Genomic DNA, 26,478 nt, shown 5'->3' with positions numbered 1-26,478 from the left:
TGATAATCTGATGAGGCAGAAAAATGTTTTACTTGAACAGAATGGACACGTTTGAAAAAAGCCAATTTTTCCCCCCACTTGATTGTTAGTTGATTTCCTTGCTTCTACAAATATTTCCTTAATTAGTCATACACTGAAGTTTCTTTTAAAAGACAGCACCTCATTAGCATGCCCCCCCCCCCACACACACACACACACATGTACTCAGCCACGGTTGCCTATTATGTATATATAATATACTTTCTATCTTGCAGTTTGTTACTTATGGTTGATGGTAGACTGCAGTAGTAGTCATTATGCTGTCAGCAAAGCATTGTTTAGTATTACTTGAATTAAGCAGGGAGAGAGGTAGTCTGGCAGTGCTGTCATGTAGCTTGACCATTGGTGCATATTATATATCCTTTTTTAATGCAATGTCAGGTCAACTATCACTGAATAACAAATTTATAGGTATATTATATTTTTAACAGAATATTTAACTCTGAGGTTAAACAGCAGTGAACATGCACTTTTGTTTTTCTTTCTGAATACTGCATATCCATTAACCTCTGAATATTCCAGTTTTATGTTGTAAACCAGTAGTACGTGGGGAACTTCTGAAATTTTATCCCTACCAACATTGCATTTAATGTTTCACAGATTAAATCATGTTTTTCCTTACCTCAAAATTTAGTGCATGTATTTTTTCAGCTGCTGCATTTTTTACTCAACTCCATGGTCTCCACAAGGGGAAAAATACAGCAAACAAACCTACAACCTCCTCTAAGCACCCCCTCATTTCTGTCTTAGGTCGTCAACTGAATCCAGTTCACTGGCAGCATAGGCAGACTGCTGCCTTGCACCATTGGACTAGCTTTTCTTCTTAGGTGGCACTGACAAATATTTCTGTACTTAAAATTGTTCTACAGTGAAGTTGGCTCATTTGCGCACCTGCATTAGTGTGTGCTGTACTGTTACACTTCCTGAAGGCCTAGATTTTAATTATATTAGCTGCTTGTAAGGATTTCCTAAGAAATGTGCACAATTTTATTTTACACAGTCTCACTTAACCCATTATATGTGTACAGTGTGTCACTTCAGAATGAAACGTTTCCAGTGTCCTTCATCATACCCCTCAACCTCTAAGTGTAAGAAATCTGGAAAAATTAAAAATAATGGGGGGTGCAAGGCCTAAAATCAGGCAAAATTTAAAAAAAAAATTGCTTTTACAAATCTGGGAAGTTGCTAGAATAATTGTTGTGTTATCATGCATTTTCTCAAGGATATGAAGTCTGAAACTCAAATGTATTACATGTATTGACTTAAATCCTCGATTTCCTAGAAACACATACATTTTATGAGAAACAGACCAACACAGGCAAAAATCTGGACATTTGAGAGATACTGCCCTCATATACAGACCTCTTCACCCCATGTTATTGTATTATTTAAAGGGAATTTCTTTCCCTTATATGCAGACCTCTTCACCCCATGATCTGTTACACTCTTTAGTTTCTTATTCCATATTCTGTTACTCCCGGTCTAATTCAAATGATGTTACTAGTCTGTCCTTGCAACTTGAGGAATCAGTATTTACCTCCTCTCCCATTTCAATTTGTGTAGTAGCATGTTGGGATTCATCAATGGAAGTGGGGAAACACTGTGGTTATCTGCCTGTTTTGGTGCTTTGTAATTTAGTCATCCTCCGAATCAGTGTCAGTATTTGCCCACAAGCCTGCAGGACTGCCACTGATGACATAAGAATTCCATCTATGTGGGCTGCTCCACCACTGGGCTTCTTTCTCTGGTCAGCCCTTACTGGACCTACATAATTTCTCCATCCACAGTGTATCATCAGAACAAGCCAAAATTCACTTGATTCCACTCTTTCTGACCTGTCTGCTGTCACCAGAGTCCATTTATTCAACCCTGGTCAACAAAAGCTTAATATGGCACATTGCTTCCAAGCTGGCAGGCCAGATGTATATTGTACATTCTGAAGCAGTAAATTAATTTGGAACCATCTTTGGGTCTTCATTAGATGATCATCGTTTGAGAACTGCTCAGTACTTTTTCCCCTTTGCTTTTATAGTAACATTTTTTAAATCTTTTATGTTGCTATAGAAAGAGTTTTCATAAGACTTGCTGTATTTTTAAGTAGTGCTTTTTGCTGATTATTTTAGAGACCAATTTGTGTAGATCCGTACCACAGCTAGGCAGATTTTTTAGCAGTGGTATTCTACCTTCAGACTTCAGTTTGGTTTGTGTTTAGATCCCATTTAAAACTAGAACTTAGAAACATGACTCTGTGCTTTCATCGTTATATCAGCAGGCTGTATACCTACTGATAAAGTCACATGTTGGGGGGTGTCTTCAATGGAAACTGCCTAGAAATGTGCCAGAGTGACATATGATGGGGAAGATTTTCCACATATGAACCATCTTAAACATTTATGGCTATGGTACATACCCTGCAAACTGCAGGTTATGTAAGGTTTCATGTAACCATTTACTACTTGCAGTGAGACATCCTCAGCCTATCGTTGCTATTAGTCCTTCCATATTTCCATCCATTATCCTGGTTGTAATGTCTGTAGGGCTATTTCTCATCCTGTCTAGAATTGCCATTTATTGATGGATTGATTAACTGGGTGGGAGGGCTGAAACAGGACCCGGTTCAGCCATTACTTGGGCCTAGAGGCAATAATGTCAATAACATGAAAAATTGCAGTAGTGAATTGGAACAAATACATAAAACAAACTTTTGAGATTAGCAGTCAAATACAGTATTAATATGTAGTACAGAAAATGAGTACTTGGCACAGACATGTGGTATGTACAAAATTTGACATTATTTAAAGGAAGTTGTACATATATATAAATAAAACTTGATGTTTATCAGTATCAGCCATTTCTGATAGTAATTCATTGATAGAGTACATTAATGTAAGAGACTTAGGAAGCATTTCAAAGATTAGATAAATCGGCACTCTTGAAAGGAAATATTGTGAGATTATGATAAACCATTTAAACATCAAAAGATAAACTCAGTTAGCAACCCATCAAATCACTTTACCTCAGCCCAGTTCTTCAAATGCACCTCAAGTGCCCAAAAAAAATCCCTGTTCCATTACTCACAATGTCGAAAAAAAACCCAGAACCTGTCATGTATGCATGCCATCAAATGGCTAACGATAAAAAAATCCTTGGATTCTGTATCAAATTTATACCCTTTATACAAATTCTATTGCTGTGCATTTTCATTGAACCAAGTCCAAGATCCCTACAGGACTTCCCACCCTATATACTACTAAAAAGTGCTATATTGAATTTAAGGAGCATAACAAGTTAGCATAGTCTAAAACATTTGTAGCCTACAGTAACCCCAACCGTATACCCTTCTCAGAATCCAAGGTTAAACAAGACACTCCAGACCTTAGCTACTACTTTCCTAATTATGCCTGTCTATTCAGCACTTAAATTAGGCAAAAGGTTGGGGGGGGGGGGGTTGAACAATTCTCATAAAAAATCATGATCTGCAGTCAAAAGCCCCTCAACTAATGACAATGATCCAAATTGGCTAAGCATCTCAATAATTATGAACAGGAAATACACCTTGACCATTACAGCAGCTTGTCTCCTCCCACCAGCAAATATTCCAAATTTCACATCATTAATCATAGACATTGTGTAGATAACCTCAACCGAAAATACACAGAGACAGAAGACTTCCTTATTAACCTCTGCCGTAAAAAAAAAAAAAAAAATAGTAAGAAACTGTACTTAACCCAGTCTAGCTTCAGTCAACCACCCCTTTTACTAAACTTACTAAACTACTCATCACATATGATCCCTCCTTTTTTATATAAAATCTGTCCTACCTTTCTCAATAAGTGTTCATTGCAAAATCTCTGTCCTACCTCTCTCAATAAGTGTTCATTGCATATTTACTTTCATTTGCAAATCTCTCATCCAGAAGTTGCTATGTAATCCAGATCCCAAACTGAACATCTGCAACCTACTCTCAACTCCTACAACACAGCTGGGATGACCTTTTTGCCAAGGTTCCACTGCCATTACTAACACCCGTAAAACTTTCCTTTTCAAGTCTAAGATAAATGTTTTCCTCAAGTCTCCAGACTCTGTAAATCATCACACAACACATGGCTTACAAACAAAGTTAAAACTGTCTATAAGACCAAAGATAATACTTGGAAAACACAGAAGAATCACCCTTCAAAAAATCCAACTTAGAAACCTAGTAATAAAACTTACCAGATGGTATAAGGCCAAAATTCTCATTTCCACCCAAAGTACACTGCTTTACAACCAAAAGAAGTTTGGGAAACTATTGAACAAGATTACTAGCAGAAACTCAACAAAAGACCTACTACATAAAAATGCAACTTCACCTCTTGCACAGGACCCCTAACTACTACTCATGACTTTTTTAAAATAATTCTCTACTCTGCCATCCATTGGTTCACTCATTAATAACAGTCTTCTTTCAGACAGTGGTACCTTTTGTAGACTCACCACTTTTCTACTTCAAAGTTATTACGTCACAAGACCTCTGCAAAATAAAATTCCCTCGTATGCACCTCCAGAATCTGACAGCCTCCAGCTATGGTTTATTTCACTTTGCAAAGAACACATCCTTGTCTCATTAAAACACATCTGTGAAACTGTCTTATTAAAAGCACTATACTCCAACAGCGGAAAAGAGCCTAGGTGATACCTATACCTAAATTTTCCAGTCAGACTTCAGACACAAAAATTTTCAGGTCACGATACTATATCCACAGTTTACACACCCACTGACAACATTCTTCAAAACATAGAAAAGGGAAACCTAAACGGAAATGTTTTCATGGACCTCAGACCTTCAGCACAGTTGAGCAACCACTACTATACCTACTAGTAGCCTACAAGTTACGTAATAGTTTAAACATTTTCTAACTAACTGGTTCTTCAAAGTACAGTTTGGATCCACGTCCTCCTTGGCTACTCCACTCAACAAAAGGGTCAAGCCACTCCCCTATTGTCTTCTCATACATTGACAAACTTCCCACAGATCTCTGATATGCCCATTCTGCTTAGTGCTGATGGTATACTTATCAGTAGGTTAGGACCCTCCACCTGCTGCAGGAAGAACTCTTTAAACTCAGTAATTGGCTACTCTAGTCCACTATTCAGTATTAAAAAACATGGTATTTGGAGTTTCCCAAAGACTCAAGAGTACCCCCCCCCCCCCAGCCCATCTCTCACAGTAGAGATCCAGCCCTGCAGATACTTAGGAATATAGGACATTCTACATTATCAGCTTTCAACACCACTTGCAAATCACAAAAAGCCAAAATAAGCAAACTCCTTTTCTGGGCCATAAAGATTACTCATTTCTTATCACCTCAAAGCAAGATTGACATTGGAAAGGGAATATTCCTCCTTCATCTCGATTACAGACTCCCTCTGATTGCCTGTACATAATACATAATCTCCCTGGACAGAATACCACTGTACTACTCTCGCCAAAGCGAACTGCTATGCTGTGCCACAAAGAACCACCCTTACCCTGGGCTTTGTTCTTCAACCCAAACCCATACTTTGCAGGCATCTCATAAAAATGGCCTCAGTATAACCTGAGGGCATTTTTCACCTCTACCCCAAACCTGCTGACCTCTTTCACCAAGGTAAAGAGCATCTGGCAATTCATCACCAAGCACATTTGTGACACTGTATATTTATGTAAATTCAGAAAAGAATTAAAAGAATACCTCTTCAGGTAAGCAAAATGCAAATGCTCCCAACATGGGTAATGTTGCACTTCAGCCTCTCTACAAATCCCTACAAGTGATTAACTGCAGAAGGTTATTCGTACGTTTTGGCTTACTCTTCGATTGTAAATAATATGGAGCTTCCACAAATATTTATTGTTATTCTGGACAGTGACCGTCCCTACTCCGGGCCGCTAATCAAGGAGTCTCAATCCTCACCACTGACAGTGATGAGGGATGGCGACGAGGAGCAAAAATGGATACACAACAGTATTTGCAGATGCAGCTGTCTGCAGCAAGCACAATTTCCCTTAAGAGCACGCAGGGACCACACTCCAGACCTGGGGCTGGACACCCTGGCCCCAAAGAAGACTCCACACTGACTACTTTGGAGCACTGTGTCCCAGTTCCAGGTAGCTGACACACACACTTGTATATTTGATTTTCACACACACACAGACAGACACACACAGACAGACACACACAGACACACACACACACACACACACACACACACACACACACATACACACACACATACACACACACACACACACACACACACACACACACACACACATACACACACACACACACACACATACACACACACACACACGCACACACACACACACACAGGAAATGCTGCCACAGATTTGCCAGCTGTGTCCCCTCTGCCCAGACTATAAGCCTAAGATGTTAAAAGTTTTCTGTAAAAGACCAGCCACAATGAAAGGTATAGAAATATTTAATAATAAATAATAAAATAGAAAACATGGCAATACTGAGTATCTAGTTAAAATAAACGCCAGAGTTTCAGTAACAGGAGATATAAAAAAATAACACAGTTGGATAGATTCACACAGATGTGGAAAAAAAACAATACTAACTAATCTCACTATATTTCCCTGACTGACTAAAGAATTACTGTTCCCTAGTTATGTTTCATAGGCAAGATGATGATTGTTGAGTTGCTCACTACAGCAAGGCAGGATGAGGTGTGTGGTTGAAATATCTGAGAAATCTTTCTTGTCAGGTTCTGAAGAACAAAGTGCTGCTGTGATACTTCAGTCGTATCTCTGTAATATCTAAAAATAATCACTTCAGTGCTGGTTATAGAATGACATAACATCTGGTCACCTGATTCTGGTACTGTATATACCCAGAGCTTTTATAAGATCTGTTGCAGCATCTGAAAGCTATAAAACAATTTCAAAAACTTCCACCCTTCCAGGGTAGCAATTAGTTCACCCCTAAGGAGAGTACAGTAAAGATTCCTAGTCCTGGTTTTCCCAGACATTTTTGTCTCTGGCTGCAATCAGACCTGTAAGATAAAATCTTTATGGCCTAAACCAACCCATTTAATTTTCATCCTGTTTTTCAAAATTAACTGGACTGAGATTAACCGATTCCCTTCCAGAATTGTCTGTTAAAACGTATTACATTTAATCAGTTATAATAATACTGTCTGGCATGCATGTATATCTCTTCTGTCCAGCAGGACCTACTGTTGATACATTTTTAACACAAACAACTTTACAATACATTTTTAACACACGCATCTGTACAAATTAATATGATAGTCAAATAACATAAAATTCTTTACAAAACTCCAGCTAGCTGTGCTAGAATGTTACACATGCACTGCCCTGTTCTCCCTGGCACAGATTGCGGTTTACAATCAAAATGTCAAGTGGAGATGCTTGTAGACGGACAGTCGAAGTACGGATGGCTGACTGTCCGTATTGCGGAACACACCTTGTTCGACATTCGTATTAGCAAATGCTACTGTGCATTCGCCGATATGAAGTCGGCGTACTGCACAGAGATTGTGGTACAGTGCGGTTTGGGATATTCATCCCTTTCCTCACCTGGAATATACAGTTAGCAGGGAGAGTGTGTGTGGGGGGGCGGTGCAGGGGGCTTCCCGTACATGTGCTCCTAGATGGACGTCACATGCTGTGTTCGACAACAGTGTCGAATCTGCTGAATTTGTTCAGCCGATTCGACATTGTGTCCAGTCAGATATTTTCAGTTTCACCCTTTTTTTGATGTGACTGGAAAATGTTTTTCCAGTCAACATTTTGATAGTAAACCCAGATGGCACTACCTTATATCATCACATGGACTTTACTACATTATTATTTCTTCAGAGCATACCTTGCTCACTTAGTGCCTGGTGCAGTTTGAAGCTGGTACTCCAGAACTCTTAAGTTGAGGAGCAAAAAAAGGTCCATTTCCCCATTATAGCACTCTTCACCCAAGGTAAAAGCCAGGTGAGTTATAGCTGGTCTGCACCACCTCAACACTTAAGTTGAGGTGAAAAAAAAAACAGTCCTACTTGCTACAACTTGTACCACATAAAGCATTGACTGTAAAAGCATTATCAGCATTAATTTTCATACTAGCTGGTATGGAAGTGAATGCCAGTACTGCACTACTGATCAGTAGGCATCTGCCATTTGCGACCCTCTAACACCTTGCTCTTGAGGCAACTGCCCCCTTCTCCCCACCCAGGTTATGTCTCTTATCTCTAACCTGTCATGTCATTTAATGTATGTGTTTCTTCATTATGTTAAAAGACTATTTTAGTTTTATACTTTTCTTTTCTTTGGAAACTTGTGCTCATGGGCTGAGCCTGAAAAGGTTACAACAGAAACACACACACACATATATATATATATATATATATATATATATATATATATATATATATATATATATACATATTCCTGATCCAGAGCAGGGCAAGCTTGCAGAAATTTCTGTCATAGACAGGTTGATGGAAATTTGGGTCCATAGCGTTTGATAGTATTTCTTACGAAGGTGTTAAGTAGATGTGTGTACTGTTAATTTGTTTGTCAGAGGTAAGCAGCACCTGTCTGTAAGGAGTTTAGTACATCGCCATTAGCTGGACCTACAGATGCAGTGATGTTCAGTTGACCTGACAAGATGATTTTCGTCTGTAGTATTGCCATGTTTTGTCCTGACAGAGGGGCAGGGATGAATAAAGGGTATTCAAGTCTTGAGATTAAAGCTTTGATGGCAGTAGCATATTAAGCTTTATAATGTTGTAATAATTTAGCTGTACTCATCCCAATTTGATAGTGAAATGTAAGCGTGTCATCTAAAAGTGACCCACGATACTTTTGTTGTGAGGTAAAAGGGAATAAAGTCCCCAGTAGATCAGAAATACAGGGTGTAGAGTATTAGCTAGTCTTTAAGCCATCCCAAAAATAAGAGCTAATAGATTTCTTGGTGTTGATAATTCATTGTTGGAATGCTAATTACAAGATAGAGAAATTGTTTTGTAACAGTGTAGCTAACTAACAATCTGAAGTAGGAACTTCATTTGTCAGCAACCTTTGGGATACGGATCCGATCTCGGATCCGAGCCGGCAACTTCTACCACAGCATAGATCCGAGCTCCTAGCTCCTCCCTTTACCCATAATCCCCTGCCTACCCTGACTGACCCCAGATCTAGTTTGCCGCTCTTCAAGCAACAGCTAGATTCCAGAGCTCTTGGCAATTTTGTGAGAGAAAAAAGTTTTTTTCTTCTTCCCTGATTGAGTGGTTGTGTGTGTGTTAGGTTTACCCTTAACGCTAAAACTTCTTATTTTTAGCTTAAATTTTAATTTAAATTTAAATTTTTTCCTCCCTCCTCGCTGGTCGTAGCATGTGTGTGTGTCTTGAGTGTAGGGGCCTAGTGAGTGTGCTTACTTTAGTTATGTCGGAGGCCCCTAAAGCCATTTTTTCTAAATGCACCGAGTGTGGTCACAAGCTTTCACCGGCTGATGGCCACACTCTGTGCATTAGGTGCCTTGGGGTTGAGCACCTCTCTTTGGGTTGCGCGATTTGCACGGCGTTCAACCCCAGGGCACTTAAGGATTGGAGGTCGAAGCTGGTTCTGGCGGGCCTTTTACCCCCAGACTCTGCTTCGGCCTCCGGTGCTTCGGTGACCGCTACCCCCCCAGTAGCGATCACTCCTGCCTCCCTTCCTCCGACCGGGACTCAACCTCCCGCTTCGGCTCCGGAGGATAGGGAGCCCAGGAAAGAGAAGCGGAGGGAGAAGCACCTTAAGCGACGGGCCGAGGACTCTTCATCGGCCCCACCCAAGAGGGCTTCTCTGTCCAAGTCTTCTCGGTCTCCTCCTCCTCGGATCCGATCCCCTTGTTTCTCCCCAGAACCCAAGGAGGAGATGACCCGGTCCCAGTCGAGGTCATCGAGGTGGCCTCTTCGAGGTCCACCTTTAGCATGTCGGATGCGGACATGGACCGGATGATGAGATTCATCCAGGCCCAGATGCAGATGGGAGTGCTCTTGCCTCCCCCCCCCTCCGGGGGGGAGCTCGACCCCTTTTTTCGCCCCTATTGCTCCTTCTCCGACCCGCATTCCGGGTTCTCTGAGCCGAGCCACGTTGGATCCGGGGGTGGGTTGGAGTCGACCATGCTGGGCAAGTCGTCTCCAATGGCTCCCTCGAGTTTGTCGGATCCGACCTCTCGGAGCCGTGGGCCGAGCTTTGGATCCGAGGGATTCTGTGTACTTTCGGCTCCGTCCCGGTCGGAGCACACTGGTCCCTCGGATCTGACTTTCTCAGCACCGGGTCCAATCCCCGCTTCGGATCCGAGTGGGAGTCGGATCTCTGATCCGTCCGAGAGCGGCTCTCCCTCGGCTTTCACTGCGGTGGAGAGGGCACTGTCGAGTGCTTCCAGGCCTCCGGTCCTGGCTTCGGCTCCCTCCCGCACTCCTCCTCATCTGGTCCTGGCTCCCCTCATCCGGCCCTCAGGGCAGCCTACCTCAGCGCCTCTAGGAGTTCCAGTGGAACAAGATACAGCCCGTGAGGACTCCTCGGACAGCCCCCCCGAGGAGGTTCCTCACAAGGCAAAGTGCAAAAAGAGGCACATAGACTCCCCTGAGAGTCTCGCCGAAGATACGGACTTAGATGAAGGGGAAGGCTCCCCTAGGTCTCCCCCCGAGGATGTCTCCTTCGGAGACATCATGGAAATGCTCAAAATCAGGGGTGGGTGGTCTGCCCCCAAGGCTTCCTCTGATGAGTCCGTATTCCTTGAGGCAGGACCATCTACCTCTTGGGTGTCCCCTCGACCCGACCACTTGGTGGATCTCATATCCACTAGGGCTTGGAAGGAACCTGACACCGTAGAGCCTATCCCCAAGCACCCGGACAAAATTTTGAGCCCCCCTGCAGAGAGATCACACTGGAGCAGAGGTCCCCCTGTGAATACCATGTTGGTGGCTGCAGCCACCAAGAAAGAGTTGGCTCAGGAGAGCCTCACGGTTTATCCTCCGAGCAAGGAGTCTCGCGCGATGGACCGTCTTGGGAAGCGGGCCTTCAGTTCAGCGATCTTCTCTGAGGGCCTTGAACTACATGACACACGTTATTCGGATGCAGCGGGATCTAATTAAGGAATACGCTGCCCCCCCCCCCCCGGGGTCCATGTCTGAGGGAGACAAGGATCTGTACTCCTCCCGAATGGCAACCCTCCGCTCAATTTCTAACACCTCTATGCGGCTGTTGTCTCATGCTATGGAGGGAGCCACTAGAGCAGGCGGAGTCGGGCTTGTTATGAGGAGACAGGCCTGGCTCCCTCACTGTGACTTCTCGGAACCCTTTAAGGCGTCATTCGCGAATGCCCCTTTTGATGGTTCTGCACTGTTCGGCAAAACCGTTCGCGACACTCTTGTCCAGAGCGAGAAAGACAGGAAGACTTTGTCTGCCTTCGGAGTCCGCTTCTCTGCACCCCAGAGGTCCTTTTCCAAGAACCAAAAGGGTCAGAAGAAGATGAGGTTTCGAAAATCGCATCAATCCCAGTCTGCTCAGGACAACCAGTCCTCTCGAGGCAGAGCAGGACAGGGAGGATGCCACCCCAGAGGCAGAGGGGGTCCCAGGAATTTTGGGTCCAGAGAACCGTTCTCTGAGAGGCCCACGCAGAACCCCTGAGGGGTTGCCCGGCTGCTCTACTCTGGAGGCAGTCGGGGGGCGTTTTTCGAGGCACCTAGCAATGTGGGAGTCCATAACAATGGATCGCTGGGTGCTTCGTATTATATCCAGAGGTTACCAAATTCTCTTTATCATAACCCCCAGAATCAGAGGCCTCCCCCATGTACCACCCACTCAGAGGGAGGCGGCTGCTGCAGAAATTCAGCAGCTTCTGCAACAAAGAGCCATCCAGCCCGTCCCCCCAGATCAAATCGGATCAGGGTTTTACTCCAGGTTCTTTCTGGTGCCAAAAAAGACGGGGGACTTAAGGTCCATCCTCGACCTCACTCTCCTAAACCTGGCGGTACCCAAAGAAAAGTTCTGAATGGTTACGTTGCAATCCGTCCTCCCCTTATTGCGGGAGGACGACTGGATGTGCTCCATAGACCTCAAGGATGCGTACTATCACATTCTAGTGGACAGGCGTTCCAGGAGGTTTCTCCGCTTCCGGCTGGGAGCCAGTCACTTTCAATTCAGGGCCTTCCCCTTCGGCCTCACCTCAGCCCCCAGGGTGTTCACCAAAGTCCTGGCCATAATAGCGGCCCACCTGAGACTCCAGGGAATTCAGGTCTTTCCATACCTGGACAACTGGCACCTTACGGCCCCAACAAGGCATCTACTTTGTTCATGCAGGGATTATTTCCTCAGTCTGGCTCCACTATTAGGATTAACCATCAACATGACCAAATCCTCTCTGATCCCTACACAGGTGTTGGATTTTATAGGGGCGAGACTGGATTCCAGACAGATGCTTGCGTTCTTGACTCCAGATCGGCTTCGGAACCTGATGTTGCACGTGCAGGCCATCCTTCAACTGCAAACTCCCTTGGCGGAATTGGTCCTGAGGGCTTTAGGATCTATGGTGGCTGCAATCCCTCTGCTGCCTTTGGCCCGGTTGAACATGAGGGTCCTGCAGTGGACCCTCCAGGTACAATGGTCCCTGTCTCGCAACCCCCTGTCTCATCCCATCTCCTTAAGCAAGGTTTGCAGAGAGTCGCTCGTGTGGTGGCTCCAGTCCCCCAATCTCCACACGGGACGTCCCTTCTCACTACCACCGCCAGTCAACACAGTGACCACGGACGCTTCTCGCCTGGGGTGGGGGGGCATTTTTCAGGCAGGACAGTCCAAGGCACGTGGAACGACTTAGAGACCTCTTTGCATATCAACGTACTAGAGATGAGGGCGGTGCTTTTGATGTTGCAGGCACTTCACAGCTCTCTCCCAGTAGGAACGATTGCAGTACAGACAGATAACATGTCCATCGTCTGGTACATCAACAAACAGGGGGGAACCAGTTCTTACCCCCCTTTGCCGCGAGGCCATGAGAGTGTAGGAATGGGCGATTTCCACCAACCGCTTTCTCATAGCAATGCACATTCCGGGACGGTCCAACATTCTAGTGGACAGGCTCACTCGTACTATCCTGACTCATTACGAATTGTCTCTCAACCCTCGAGTTGCAGAGCAAGTATTTGCCCAATGGGGGCAACCTTGTTGCGATCTTTTTGCCTCTCCTTCAACTACCAAATGCAACGATTACTTTGCTCTGATCCCCCTTCTGGGGGAGTCCCCGAGAGACTCTCTAGTTCATGCTTGGCCTCCCAGTCTGCTTTATGCTTACCCTCCTCTTCCTCTGATGTTGAAATTATTGCAGAAAGCCAGTCAGTTGGGGAGCAAGATCATCCTCATTGCCCCATTCTGGCCTCGTCAGACGTGGTTCCCTTACCTATGGTCTCACCTAGTGTATCCACCATGGATTCTGGATCCCCTCCCGGATCTCATTTCTCACCTTCTTGATCTTCCGACTCCGAACCTGGTCAACCTCAAGCTGACGGCTTGGTTGCTCCAGTTCCACTCCTCATAAGGACTCCCGGGATCTCATCACCTGTCAAAGCCATTCTTGCAGCAGCTCACAAGCCTTCCACCAGGAAGGTTTATCGGAGTAAGTGGAAACGCTTCACCGTCATTTAGACCCTTTTACGGCCCCGATAGTGTCGGTTCTAGATTTTCTAACCTCTCTCTTTCACCAGGGGGCTAGTTCTTCCACAGTCAAGGTACAACTTGCAGCAATCTCATACTATCACGTGGGGCAAGAGTCTGGCCCTCTTATCACTTCCAAACTGTGTAAGACCTTCCTCAAAGGCACCTTCCTCCTTAGGCCTCCAGTCAAAGAGGTGGTACCTCCATGGGATTTATCCCTAGTCTTACAGGCCTTGACTAGTCCCCCTTTCGAACCGGCGGCCACGGTTGATCTCAAATTTCTCTCTTGGAAGACAGCCTTTTTGGTGGCCATAACTTCAGCGAAAAGAGTATCGGAATTGCAAGCTCTTTGTGTCAAACCACCATATCTGGTCTTTCACCCGGATAGGGTTTACCTCAGGATCAATCCGTCCTTCCTACCTAAGGTATCTTCAGAAGCGAACATTAATCAATCTATCAATCTCCCAGTGTTTTTCCCCAACTTTCTAAACAAAGGAGAGTACAAGCTGCATTCCTTAGACGTACACAGACAACTACGTTTTTATATTCATAGAACTGCTGATCATAGGCAATCCGATCAGTTGTTCATCTCCTTTGCCAAAAGTAATTTCGGAAAGCCAGTTTCTAAAGTTTCTCTCTCTCGATGGATCTCGAGTTGTATTCTCTTAGCATATCAGAGCTCGGGAAGGCCTGCACCTCTAGGAGTCTATGCTCATTCTACTAGGGCCGTTGCCACATCGGCGGCCTTTCAAGCTAGGGTTCCCTTAGATGACATTTGTTCCACAGCCACTTGGGCTTCATCTCACACCTTTATCAGCCACTATAAAATAGATGTCTCCCGAGGTAGGGTGTCCTTTGGCTCTGCGGTGCTCCGGAATATCCTTCCAGGAAGGCCACCCAAGATTTAGGTAGCTGGGGACTCTGTCCCAAAGGTTGCTGACAAATGAAGTTCCTACTTCAGATTAAGAAGTTATGTACTCACCATAACGTTCCATCTGAGTAGGTATCTTCATTTGTCTGCAACCACCCCCCCTCCTTCCCCCTGACCAAAATGATCGTTCATGAGGTTATTAGCATCTGTTCCCTTTGGGACACTTATCAGCTGTGCTATGGGGCAAACTTGATCTGAGGTCAGTCAGGGTAGGCAGAGGATTATGGGTAAAGGGAGGAGCTAGGAGCTCGGATCTATGCTGTGGTAGACGTTGCCAGCTCGGATCCGAGATCGGATCCGTATCCCAAAGGTTACAGACAAATGAAGATACCTACTTAGATGGAACGTTATGGTGAGTACATAACTTCTTATTTTGACTTATGAGCAACTCTAAATTCTGTGTCATCTGCTTATGTGGTAGTGCTTAATTGTGGCAAGTCCCATGGAAGCTTATTTATGTACAGTGTAGAGCATTGTGCCTAAGATAGAGCCCTCTGGAACATCATTAGTAACAAGAGCTTGTTGTAGAGCAGGGGTTTTGACCAATAACAGGAAAGAACTGTAGAGTAAATAATTCCTAATCCATGTGGCCATCCCTAAGGAGAATTGATACCTATAGAGGAAAGCCCTCTTACATTGTTAGTGTGTTTGAGTACCAAACTCTGGGCCGCATGAGGAGGTTTTTATGTACCTCTGTATACTTGACTTTAAGGCTTATACCTGTCATCACCAACTAAGTTGTCATTTTAGATTTTAATTCATTTTCTGAGCTAGACAATATTCAGGTAGCTGGAAGGTCATTCCACAACCTTTTAGCTCGGCAATGAGAGAACTTCGATTTTGATATTAGTACTTGCTATATCAAATGTAAGAAACTTGCCATGATTCCTGGTTTAATAATTGGTGGTGTTCTAGATCCTGGCCCATACATGCATTGTTTTATTTGTTATTTTGAAAATGTCTGTAACTGACGTAATAAAACTGTAGATGTTCTGTCTTCTCTGGCTAATATACATGCCCAACACCATAAAGTGATCCTTACTAAATCTTTTTAAGTTCTGTCACAGAATATGAAAAGAAAGAGGCATAGGTAGCCTAGATTAAAAGTAGCATTAGTTATTACTTTTAATGTTCAGGCATTCCCCTAGAGTCCATAGCAAAGAGAATGGTATTCATGCTATGAGAAGAGACATGGAAGAGCTCTCTGATCTTGTAGCCCAGGCAGGTATGACCCTAGCCCTGAGAAGTATCCTGCCATTACCCAGAATGATACTGCAGTACAAGGACAAAATGATTGTCTTCAACAATTGGCTAAGCTTCTGGTGTCATTGTAAGAGGATCCAGCATCTGTCTGCCTGGGACGACATGGTTGACAGACCACAATGCTTTGCCAGAGATGGCCTGCAGCTGTCACCCCTGGGATTCTGGATACTGGCAAAGGCTCTTGCTGCTCCTATAGTGCCTTTTTTAGGCATGGTTTAAATGACAAATTCACCACCGTAACAGGAACAGGTAAGCAAAAATTGAGGGTAATGCTACTCAATGCTAGAAGTGTAAATCTCAAAATGCACTCACTCGAGGCACTCCTTAAAATGGAGAACATCGATATCTGTGCAGTGACTGAGACCTGGTTCAAGGCTCCAGAGAGCACCCCTGCACTACCAGGCTATAACTCATACCACACTTTTCGGTCATGTAACCTGGACCGGAACACCAAATGCGGAGATGTGTCCATATTCATTAAAGATATCCACAACTCCAGGCTAGTTGCTCAGCATAACGCAGCCAAGGTTATCCAACTGCAACTAACTCTAGGCAAAACTGCAATCCAAATTGTAGCTTGCTACAGATCCCCCACCATGCCCCAGGATTCCCACTACTCTTTTCTTGATGTACTGGAAAATATTAGGGTTCAACCAAACACCCTAATAATGGGCGATTTCAACTACTCCACCATTAACTGGGAAAACTAGTCGTGTACCAACTCCTTTGCTCAACACTTTCTGGAATTCATAAACTCTAATTTCCTGGATCAACTTATCCACACCCCCACCAGGGGCAACAATATCCTAGATCTAGTCATTACCAGCATGAGTGACCGGTGTTCCACATCTGAAGTCAATGCCTCATTGGTCCGATCTGACCATAAGCTAATTACCCTAGATATCAACATTCTGCCCCCACCCCCCATTAAGGAAACCATGGTAAAAAATGTCTCCAAAGCCAACTTCATACTTCTTAAGACAGAAGTGGTGAACTTCATGACACCCATGCAGATGGATATTAGACTGCTGAATCCTACACAATTGCAGTTTATAAGCACTTACACAAGTGCATGGATCGTGCTATCCCAAACAGAACCAAGAAACTGTCCACCAAAAAAAGGAAGCCAATCTGGTGGTCCCCTGCCATTAAAAAACTCTACAACAGAAGGAAGAAACTGTTGCAAAATCCCATGAGTGGAGGAGCTTCTTGGTCAGCCTCAGTAAGAAGCTGCAATCCCTGATAAAATCCTCCAAAGCTAGTCACGAAAACAAAATCGTCACTGATTCTAAAGACAACCACAAAGCATTCTATAGCTATGCCAAGAATCTCAATGGCAACACTCAGATCTGCTCTGAGTTACAGCACAATGACACTAAATATACAGACCCAACTGATATTGCCAACATCCTGGCAGATAGGTTCAGTGCTATCTTTACCCCCCTCTCACCCCCTAAAGAATCCATTTCTGTACCGGAAAAATGCAAAGTTCCTGTAATCACAGCTGCACAGGTAAAAACCACACTCTCCAAAGCCAAGAACACAGCATCCGTGGGACCAGACAACATCCCAGGCTGTGTTCTACATGAAATACAGAACAAACTGGCACCCCACCTAAGTACCATGTTCAATCATAGCCTCACCTCAGGCTTTGCACCTGCTGAATGGTGCACAGCGACACTTATCCCACTCCACAAAGAGGGAGCCACCACGGACCCTGGGAACTACCGCCCCATTAGCCTTTCGAGCCTGGTCTATAAGGCCATGGAACGTATCATCATGGAACTATAAACGAAGACACTGGTAATCTCCAAACTCTGGACCCCACCAAGTTCTGGTTTGTAAAAGGCAGATTATGTCTTCTAAACCTGATGCACTTTTTTGAAGCAGTCGCCAAAGCCGTAGATGAGGGTAAGGTGGTTCACACAGCCTATCTAGATCTTGCCAAGGCTTTCGACACCATCCCCCACTCTGAAATTATCGATAAACTCACTAAACTAGGTATAAATCCCTATGTCACAAGATGGGGTTGCCAACTGACTCACTGACAGAACCCACACTGTGAAAGTAGCAGACTCCAAATCCGACTTCAGACCAGTGACAAGTGGAGTACCACAGGGTTCAGTCCTGGGTCCACTCCTGTTTGGTATCTACTTATCTGAACTACAGGCTAACACAAAGTCTTTGGCTGACGAAGTTCATAGATAACTGCAAACTAGGAACCATAATCAAAACTCCTAACGATGTGGACATCTTACAAAAGGGCCTCACTGAGACAGATGCCTGGTGTCAAAGCCATGGCCTGAAGCACAGTGCCAAAAAGTGTGTTGTCATCCCCTTTGGTAAAATCTCTGTACCCAAGAACTACAACATAGGCAGTAGTATACTTAACACCAAAAGTGTGATAAGAGACCTTAGGACTCAGGTGGACAGTAGTCTCTCTTTTGATAATTACATTGCCACAGTAGTCAGGAAATCCTATGTGGCACACCTCATCACAAAAGGTTTCTCATCCAGAAAAAAAGAGGTCATTGTTCCCCTCTACTCATCACTCATTAGACCCATTATAGAGTACAACGCCCCCTTTGGTATGTACCTTACAAGACATCTACAACAACTGGAAAGTCCACAGAAATACCTCAAAAAGAGGATTACCGGCCTCAGATGCCCTACGTAGACCTTCTCAAAAAACTCCAGCTTCACTTCTGTCACATATCACCTACTCAGAGGTGATCTCTGCCTAACATACAAAGCCATGTCAAACCCGGAGCTGTTGGACATGCTCCACTTAAAGAAATCCCAATCCCTCTGAGCTACACGCTCTAGGGACCTAAACCTTGTCACCACAATAAACAGAACATGCCGGAGGGTAGATTCCTGTCCCAGAGACTTCCCGTACTCTGGAATAAACTACCTATCTATATCAAACAAAGCTCCTCATTAGCACTCTTCAAGAAAAATGTTGATTGGATGGGAAATAGGAAATTCACCCCAGGAATCACCTCTGGCTCTGCTCCACAGTGGCACAGGAAAATAATTTTCTTGGCTGGCAAAAGCCAGGGTACCTTTTTGGCTGGGCTGGTATAGGCCCCAGGGCTGATAGCCTAGTACCTACCTATGAACCTATGCTACACCTAATGAAATCCCAATCCCTCCGAGCTACACGCGCTAGGGACCTAAACATTGTCATCACAATAAACAGGACATACTGGAGGGATAGATTCATGTCCCAGAGACTTCCCATACTCTGGAACAGGCTACCCATCTATGTCGAGCAATGTTCTTCATTGGCACTCTTCAAGAAAAATCTTGAGTGGATGGGAAATAGGAAATACACCCCGGGGATCACTTCTGTGTCTCTGCTTGACAGTGGCACAGGAAAATAACTTTCTTGGGTGGCGTAAGCCAGGGAACCTTGTTGGGTAGGTTTATGTAGGCCCTTGGGCCGATAGCCTATTTACCTACCTATGAACCAACTCCTTCGCTCAGCGCTTTCTGGAATTCATAAATTCCAAAACTTATCCACACCCCCACCAGGGGCAACAATATCCTAGACCTAGTCATTACCAACATGAGTGACCGGTGTTCCACACCTGAAGTCAACTCCGTGTTGGTCAGATCCGACCATAAGCTAATCACCCTAGATATCCACATCCCGTCCCCACCCCCATTAAGGAAACCACAGTAAAAAATTTTTCCAAAGCCAACTTCATGCTTTTTAAGACAGAAGTGGCGAACCTCATGACACCCATGCAGATGGACAATACAGTTATGACTGCATAATCCTACACAAATGCAGTCTATAAGCACTTACACGAGTGCATGGATTGTGCTATCCCAAACAGAACCAAGATGCTATCCTCCAAAAAAAGGAAGCCAATCTGGTGGTCCCCTGCCATAAACAAACTCTACAACAGAAGGAAGAAACTGTTGCAAAAGAGAGTAAAATCCCTTTAGTAAAGGAGCTCCCTGGTCAGCCTCAGTAAGAAGCTGAGATCCCTTATAAGATCCTCCAAAGCTAGCTACGAAAACAAGATCGCCACCGATTCTAAGGGCAACCACAAAGCATTCTATAGCTATGTCAAGAATCTCAATGGCAACACCCAGATCTGCTCTGAGTTACAGCACAATGGCACAAAAATTACAGAACCAACTGACATTGCCAACATCCTGGCAGATAGGTTCAATGCTAACTTTACCCCCCTCTCAACCCCTAAAGCGCCCATATCTATACAGGAAGAGTGCAGAGTCCCTGCAATCACAACTACACAGGTAAACGCAACACTCTCTAAAGCCAAAAACACGGCATCCATGGGACTGGACAACATCCCAGGCTGCATTTTACATGAACTTCAGAACAAACTGGCTCCCCACCTAAGCACCATGTTCAATCATAGCCTCATGTCAGGCTTTGTGCCCACTGAATGGTGCACAGCAACAGTTATCCCACTCCACAAAGGGGGAGCCACCACTGATCCTGGGAACTATCGCCCTATTAGCCTGATGTGCCTGGTCTGCAAGAACCATGGAATGTATCATCATGGAACTCATAAAGACATTGGTAACCTCCAAACTCTGGACCACAAGCAGTTCAGGTTTGTGAAAGGCAGATCATGCCTCCTGAACCTGGTTGACTTCTTTGAGGCAGTCAGCAATGCCGTAGATGGGGGTATGGTGGTTCAAACAGCCTATGTTGACTTCACCAAGGCTTTAGACACCATCCCCCATTCTGGAATTAGAGCTAAACTCCCTAAACTAGGTATAAATCCTTATGTCACAAGATGGGTTGCCAACTGGCTTACTGACCGAACCCACACTGTAAAAGGTGCAGACTCCAAATCTGACTTCAAACCAGTGACAAGTGGAGTAACACAAGGTTCAGTCCTGGGACCTCTCTTGTTAGCCTGTACTTCAGAGAAGTAGATACCAAACACAGAAGGCTTCTGGCTAACGAAGTTCGCAAATGACTGCAAACTAGGAGCTATAGTAGAGTCCCCAAATGATGTGGACATCCTACAGAAGGGCCTCACTGAGACAGATGCCTGGTGTCAGAGCCATGGCCTCAAGCTCAATGCCAAAAAGTGCATTGTTATCCCCTTTGGGAAAAACTCTGTACCCATGAACTACCACATAGGTGGCGGTCTTCTTAACGCCGAATGTGTGATGAGAGATCTTGCCACAGTAGTCAGGAAATCCTTCTATGTGGCACAACTCATCAAAAAAGGGTTCTCATCCTGGAAAAGAGAGGTCATTGTTCCCCTCTACTCGACACTCATTAGACCATTATAGAGTACAACGCCCCTTTTGGAATGTACCTCACAAGACCTCTACAGCAGCTGGAAAGGCCACAGAAGTACCTCATAAAGAGGATTACTGGCCTCAAACAGATGCCCTACAGTGACAGTCTCAAAAAACTCAGCTTTACTCTGTAACGTATCGCCTACTCCGAGGTGATCTCTGCCTAACATATAAAGCTATGTCAAACCCAGAGCTGTTGGACATGCTACACCTGAAGAAATCCCAATCCCTCCGAGCTACATGCTCTAGGGACCTAAACCTTGTCACCACAATAAACAGGACGTACTGTAGGGATAGATTCCTGTCCCAGAGACTTCCCATACTCTGGAACAAGCTACCCATCTATGTCAAGCAAAGTTCCTCATTAACACTCTTCAAGAAAAATCCTGATGAGTGGATAGGAAATACACCCCGGGGATCACTTCTGTGGCTCTGCTCAACAGGGGCACAGGAAATTAACTTTCTTGGGTTGGTGTAAGCCAGGGAGCTTTGTTGGCTAGGCTTACTTAGGCCCTTGGGCCGATAGCCTAGTACCTACCTCTGAGAATATGATCCCTCCTTTCCATAGTACATTACAGAACTTTATTGGGTTATTTTCTTTACCAGTGCTATTCCCAACAGTTACAGATGAGATACTTCCCCTGTAGAAATATTGATACTCCTACAGTAGAGAGTCGGTTATCCAAGCTAATTGACCTAGGGTAGTTTGGGTAATCAGACTGTTCAGGTAATCAAACATATATTTGAACCGGATAAAAAAACAACTTCTAAAATAATTTTTTATGCATGCAGGAATACACTTTTTAACCATTCAGCAATTCCAGGTGACAATAAAAGAATATTTTTCACACACTAGCAGGCTACAAGCTCAAAAAACATGTTCAAGCAAAACCATATAATGTTTACATATTCAGACTTTATGATTTTTCTTACCCAAAAACTTTGGAAGGCTGTTTTGAATAATTGACGTTTCGGATAATACGACTTTCTGCTGTAATTGCAAACCCTGAAATGACAAAAGACTAATAACACAGGAGAGCAGCAAATGTCAAAATTGGTTTTCTCAAGTTGTTTTTTTGCAGGGAGATGAGTTCTATCGGGTCTATATTAAGTGATCGAAACTTTAGGTACTCAAATACCTAAAGATCGACACCTAAACAGCAAAAGCTATAAATATCGAATGGCCACTTCTGTGAATTCTTTCATAGGGAAAGAATTTGTTTGGCCATTATCGGGAATCTGCCCCTTTCTCCACTGTAGAGCGATCTTGGAGTTGGTGTATTTAGTTAGGGGATGTGGGGGGCACAGCCCCCCCACTTGTTTAGGGTTTGAAATATTTTTTGTCCGGCAAAGCAAATTCTTTCCCTTACAAAAGAATTCGTGGAAGTGGCCATTTGATGTTTACAGCTTTCGCTATTTAGGTGTCAAGCTTTAGGTATTCGATTTACCTAAAGCTTCGACTTTGTAATACAGAGCCAGTTCTGTCTAGTGCAGTCCCCCAAACTTGTAGATTCCAAATATGACAACACCATACCTTGGAGAAAAGGGAGTATTCTGAGGAACAGCAGTCTCAAATCGGCTATATGTAAGTTCACATTTTATGTCAGTTATTTGGTCTCTGTTCTGGGACTTGCACTAAGGAGACTCAGAATTTCAAATGGTTAACTAGAGCAGCTAATCCTACCATCTTCTAGAGGTGCACTTAAAATGGCTACTCACACTTATTACCTGTGATCAGGGATGCAGGGATGCATCTTCTAATCCTGCCCTGGTGTCAGTAGTGAGTATCAGGTTGTAGAGTTAGCTCTTTGCACTAGGCCTCTTCTCCTGTGGTACCTACACCTCACCAAAGTTGACCAGCACTGACTGTGCTTTCTTTTTTTCCTCACCGATTCTCAAAGCTGCTACAGACAGAAATTAAATTGTTGATGTAGCCGTTAAGATGTTTTATGACATTTGAAAGTGTTGGTTTTCCTTAATAAACTAATTAGGAAGGTGTCTGTTTGTTTGTTGTAACAGGCTTTTGTTGGTATAAGTGGAATTGGTATAAGTGGAATTCCTCAGCAGTGACTGTAACACCATTCTGAAGCATCTCTTTATTGTTTGACTGTTTAAATCCTTTAGCCCAAATCATGTCTTCGTAAATTACTACTTACCTGCTTAAATAAGTGAATAAATTAAGCATTGTTTAGGTATACTAAGCTTTTTGTAGATCCTGGGATTCACTAAGCTGTCAAGAATGGCCTGTTGACATTTAGTGTTTTGTTGACCTTTTTGCAGCGCACACAGCTTCTTTGGAGAGACTGTTCAAAACAGTATGGTCAAATGTGAGTGCTGGAGAAGGGGGAACAGAGGGAAAGGGATTTGTTGGGATTTTGACTTTTTCACTTGTTTATTTTAATGTTTTTTTTCCTTCTGTTTTACCAGTTTCTTTAACAGCTAACTTCCAAAAGATGCTGAAAGTTGTGCCACAAGAATCCTAGTAAAAGATGTACAATCAAAAATAGCCTGTGTTACTACCCCGAGCATTTGTCAAACAAGTGTTACAAGTAATACTACACTTTTCTTCAGTTGATCTGCGTTGTCAAATCTACAGATCTTCCAGCACAAGCAAATGTATCTGAGCTCTTGGGTGACACATTGGCACTGACTAAAAGAAGTTGTCACACGATTTACAGAAAATACTTTTTGTGATGTTTTATTTCTATTTGTAATATTTTCCAGAATACAGACACTATCTCAGTATTTTTTAAGAAAGAGTAATGCTGCAGAAAATTGTTTTAAGAATGCTGACTGATCTGCTGTATGACTGCAGAGGTGGTCTCAGCCACGAAAACCTGGATTTGAGAAAAGTATCTGAATGTAAACTTCAAGACAAAAAACATACATATATGTTTGAAGCAAAGGTATTGAACACTATCTGAAGTGAAGGCTGGATGCTTAAAACTTGAAATGTCTGTGCCATTTATTTTAAATGGAATTTTACTGATTTTCAGTTGTAGTTTGTTCATTTTTGGTCTATACCCCTGACTGAAGACAGATGTAGCTAGTTGTCATTTAAAGAACTAAAATCGCAGAAAGAAATGTTCAAGGTTATTTGTCAAGCTTTACAACTCTTTCTCACTAATCTGATTTCACTGGACATCTAAGCCAAACCATAGAATGCTATAATAACTGCAAGTTAATGAATGAACCTGAATTCTTGCACTAAAGTTCCCATATGAGCTCATAGAGTTTCTGCAGTTTGAGCAATCTCCCAAACAGTAAACCGCAGTACTTGTAAGAGTTTTTCAGGAGCATATTACAGTAATTAATTTGAGATTTATGTTTTTTTTCCTCTGCCTGAACAAGGTTCTGATGCAGTACCAACCTGCTATTTTTTTTTTTGCCAAGTCTGACACTGTAAAGAATGAAATATTATGTTACTGAACACTCCACTATAACAAACTTAAGTTACTGAACACTCCACTATAATAAAATTAAGTTACTGTTTTAATATTCTTACATAGCAGTATCATATGTGTATTTGTATAGAAAAATCAAGCCAGACAAATTAGCCACACTAATGGTGATCAGTTGTACTTCCATGCAGATGGTTATTTCTCCTGTTTTGTGTCCGGACTACCGGACCATTTTTTTTTCATGGTGAAGCACATTGAAACCATTGTAGCACACTTTGTATAATGTTGGGTAATGCTGAAGTAGTACATTTTCTAGATTATAAAAACTGCATTCTGCTTCAGAAACTGCAGATGTGTGCTGTTACCATTACCACACATTTGTTTCAGTTTGTGCTTAATTTGTCTGTAAATATGGATGTGCACAAATTCAAAGGCCGAGGAACGGATTCATTAATGCTTACACTGTGTACAAAATCTATGTTCAAGACCATCTCTACTGCATTTTTTTATGCTTTTTAGTCGCTCAGAAAAATTACACTGAGTGTACCTGTGGTCTACACTTTGTTGTGAACTTTATGAATCCCCCTCAATATTTAAGGCTGCAAGAAAATCCGTGGGAAAGCTAAAATTAGGAGGAGTAAGGTGTGAGTTGTGCTTGTGTTGTCTGTCCAGTCTGAACAGTGTACAGTAAGTGCACACTTAGTGTTGGCTTTATTGAATTCCAGGGTGACTGCATTGTAATGACAGGTTATCCTTAAAGCTGAGACTTTCTATGTTTGTGGACCATTGTAGTTGACCTTCTTTATGGTGCTTTTTTCTCTCACAGTTTTTATATATATGTGTGTATAATATATATATCTATAGTTTTATATATATATATATATATATATATATATATATATATATATATATATATATATATATATATATATATATATATATATATATATATATATATATATATATATATATATATATATAATATATATATATATATATATATATATATATATATATATATATATATATATATATATATATATATATATATATATATATATATATATATATATATAGATATATATATATAGATATATATATATATATATATATATATATATATATATATATATATATATAGATATATATATATATATAGATACATATATATATATATATATATATATATATATATACATATATATATATATATATATATATAGAGAGAGAGAGAGATAGATATCTGTGACAGAACTTTGTCACTGTTGAGAGGGTGGTTCTGTCTGGTGGGCAGAAATACATACTCAGCTTTTAAGATGTCTTGCTGTCCTTTTAGGTTTGTTTATTAATGACTGTTGCCATGTTCTGCAGATATGTTTTATGATGTAGCCAGTAGTATTTCTATCTTAAATGTACCACAATGGACCTAGATGCTTTAGCTAAGATACTTGTTCTGTAATGCATTTGTAAGTGGGAGTTTTTCTCATTTTTTTAAAAACTAGTTTGCTTATTTTAGTACTGACATTCTATTTACATTCCGTGATTGGAAAGTCTTCTATAAGGCAAGTGTCACCAAGGCATTGTGGGATATTATCCCATCTTGTCAGATGACTTTGTGATCCATCTTCGAATTGTCACTTGGAGAAAAAAAATGAAACTAATTTGCTGCTCCCCAAAGCTCAGAAAATTTCAGTAATCTTTTGTTGAGGTTTATTTAATGTCTGTCAGTTTCCCAAGTATTTGTTCTTAGCCTTCTTATCTCCACCCAGCTGCTCTCAGCTGTGGTATTTAAATGGAAATGAAAAGCATGTAAAATATGTTCCATGAGCTTTGGCCATGTGACACAAATGATT

General features: G+C 42.7%; 1 protein-coding gene across 1 annotated transcript in view; it reads left to right on the top strand.

Moving 5' to 3' along the window:
• Positions 1-24,728, top strand: part of SLC7A5 (solute carrier family 7 member 5) — a 445,177-nt gene extending 420,449 nt beyond the window's left edge. The window contains exon 10 of the mRNA XM_044081532.1: positions 23,652-24,728. Coding sequence (XP_043937467.1) covers positions 23,652-23,707 — 56 coding nt within the window. The 3' untranslated portion in view covers positions 23,708-24,728. The remainder of the gene's footprint in view (positions 1-23,651) is intronic.
• The last annotated feature ends 1,750 nt before the right edge of the window (positions 24,729-26,478 follow it).

Source organism: Protopterus annectens, chromosome 8.part0 (assembly GCF_019279795.1).
Source record: "Protopterus annectens isolate FY-2018-M chromosome 8.part0, PAN1.0, whole genome shotgun sequence".
Lineage (NCBI taxonomy): Eukaryota > Metazoa > Chordata > Ceratodontiformes > Protopteridae > Protopterus > Protopterus annectens.
Note: the sequence above shows the minus strand (reverse complement) of the source record. Positions and strands in the feature narration are given on the sequence as shown.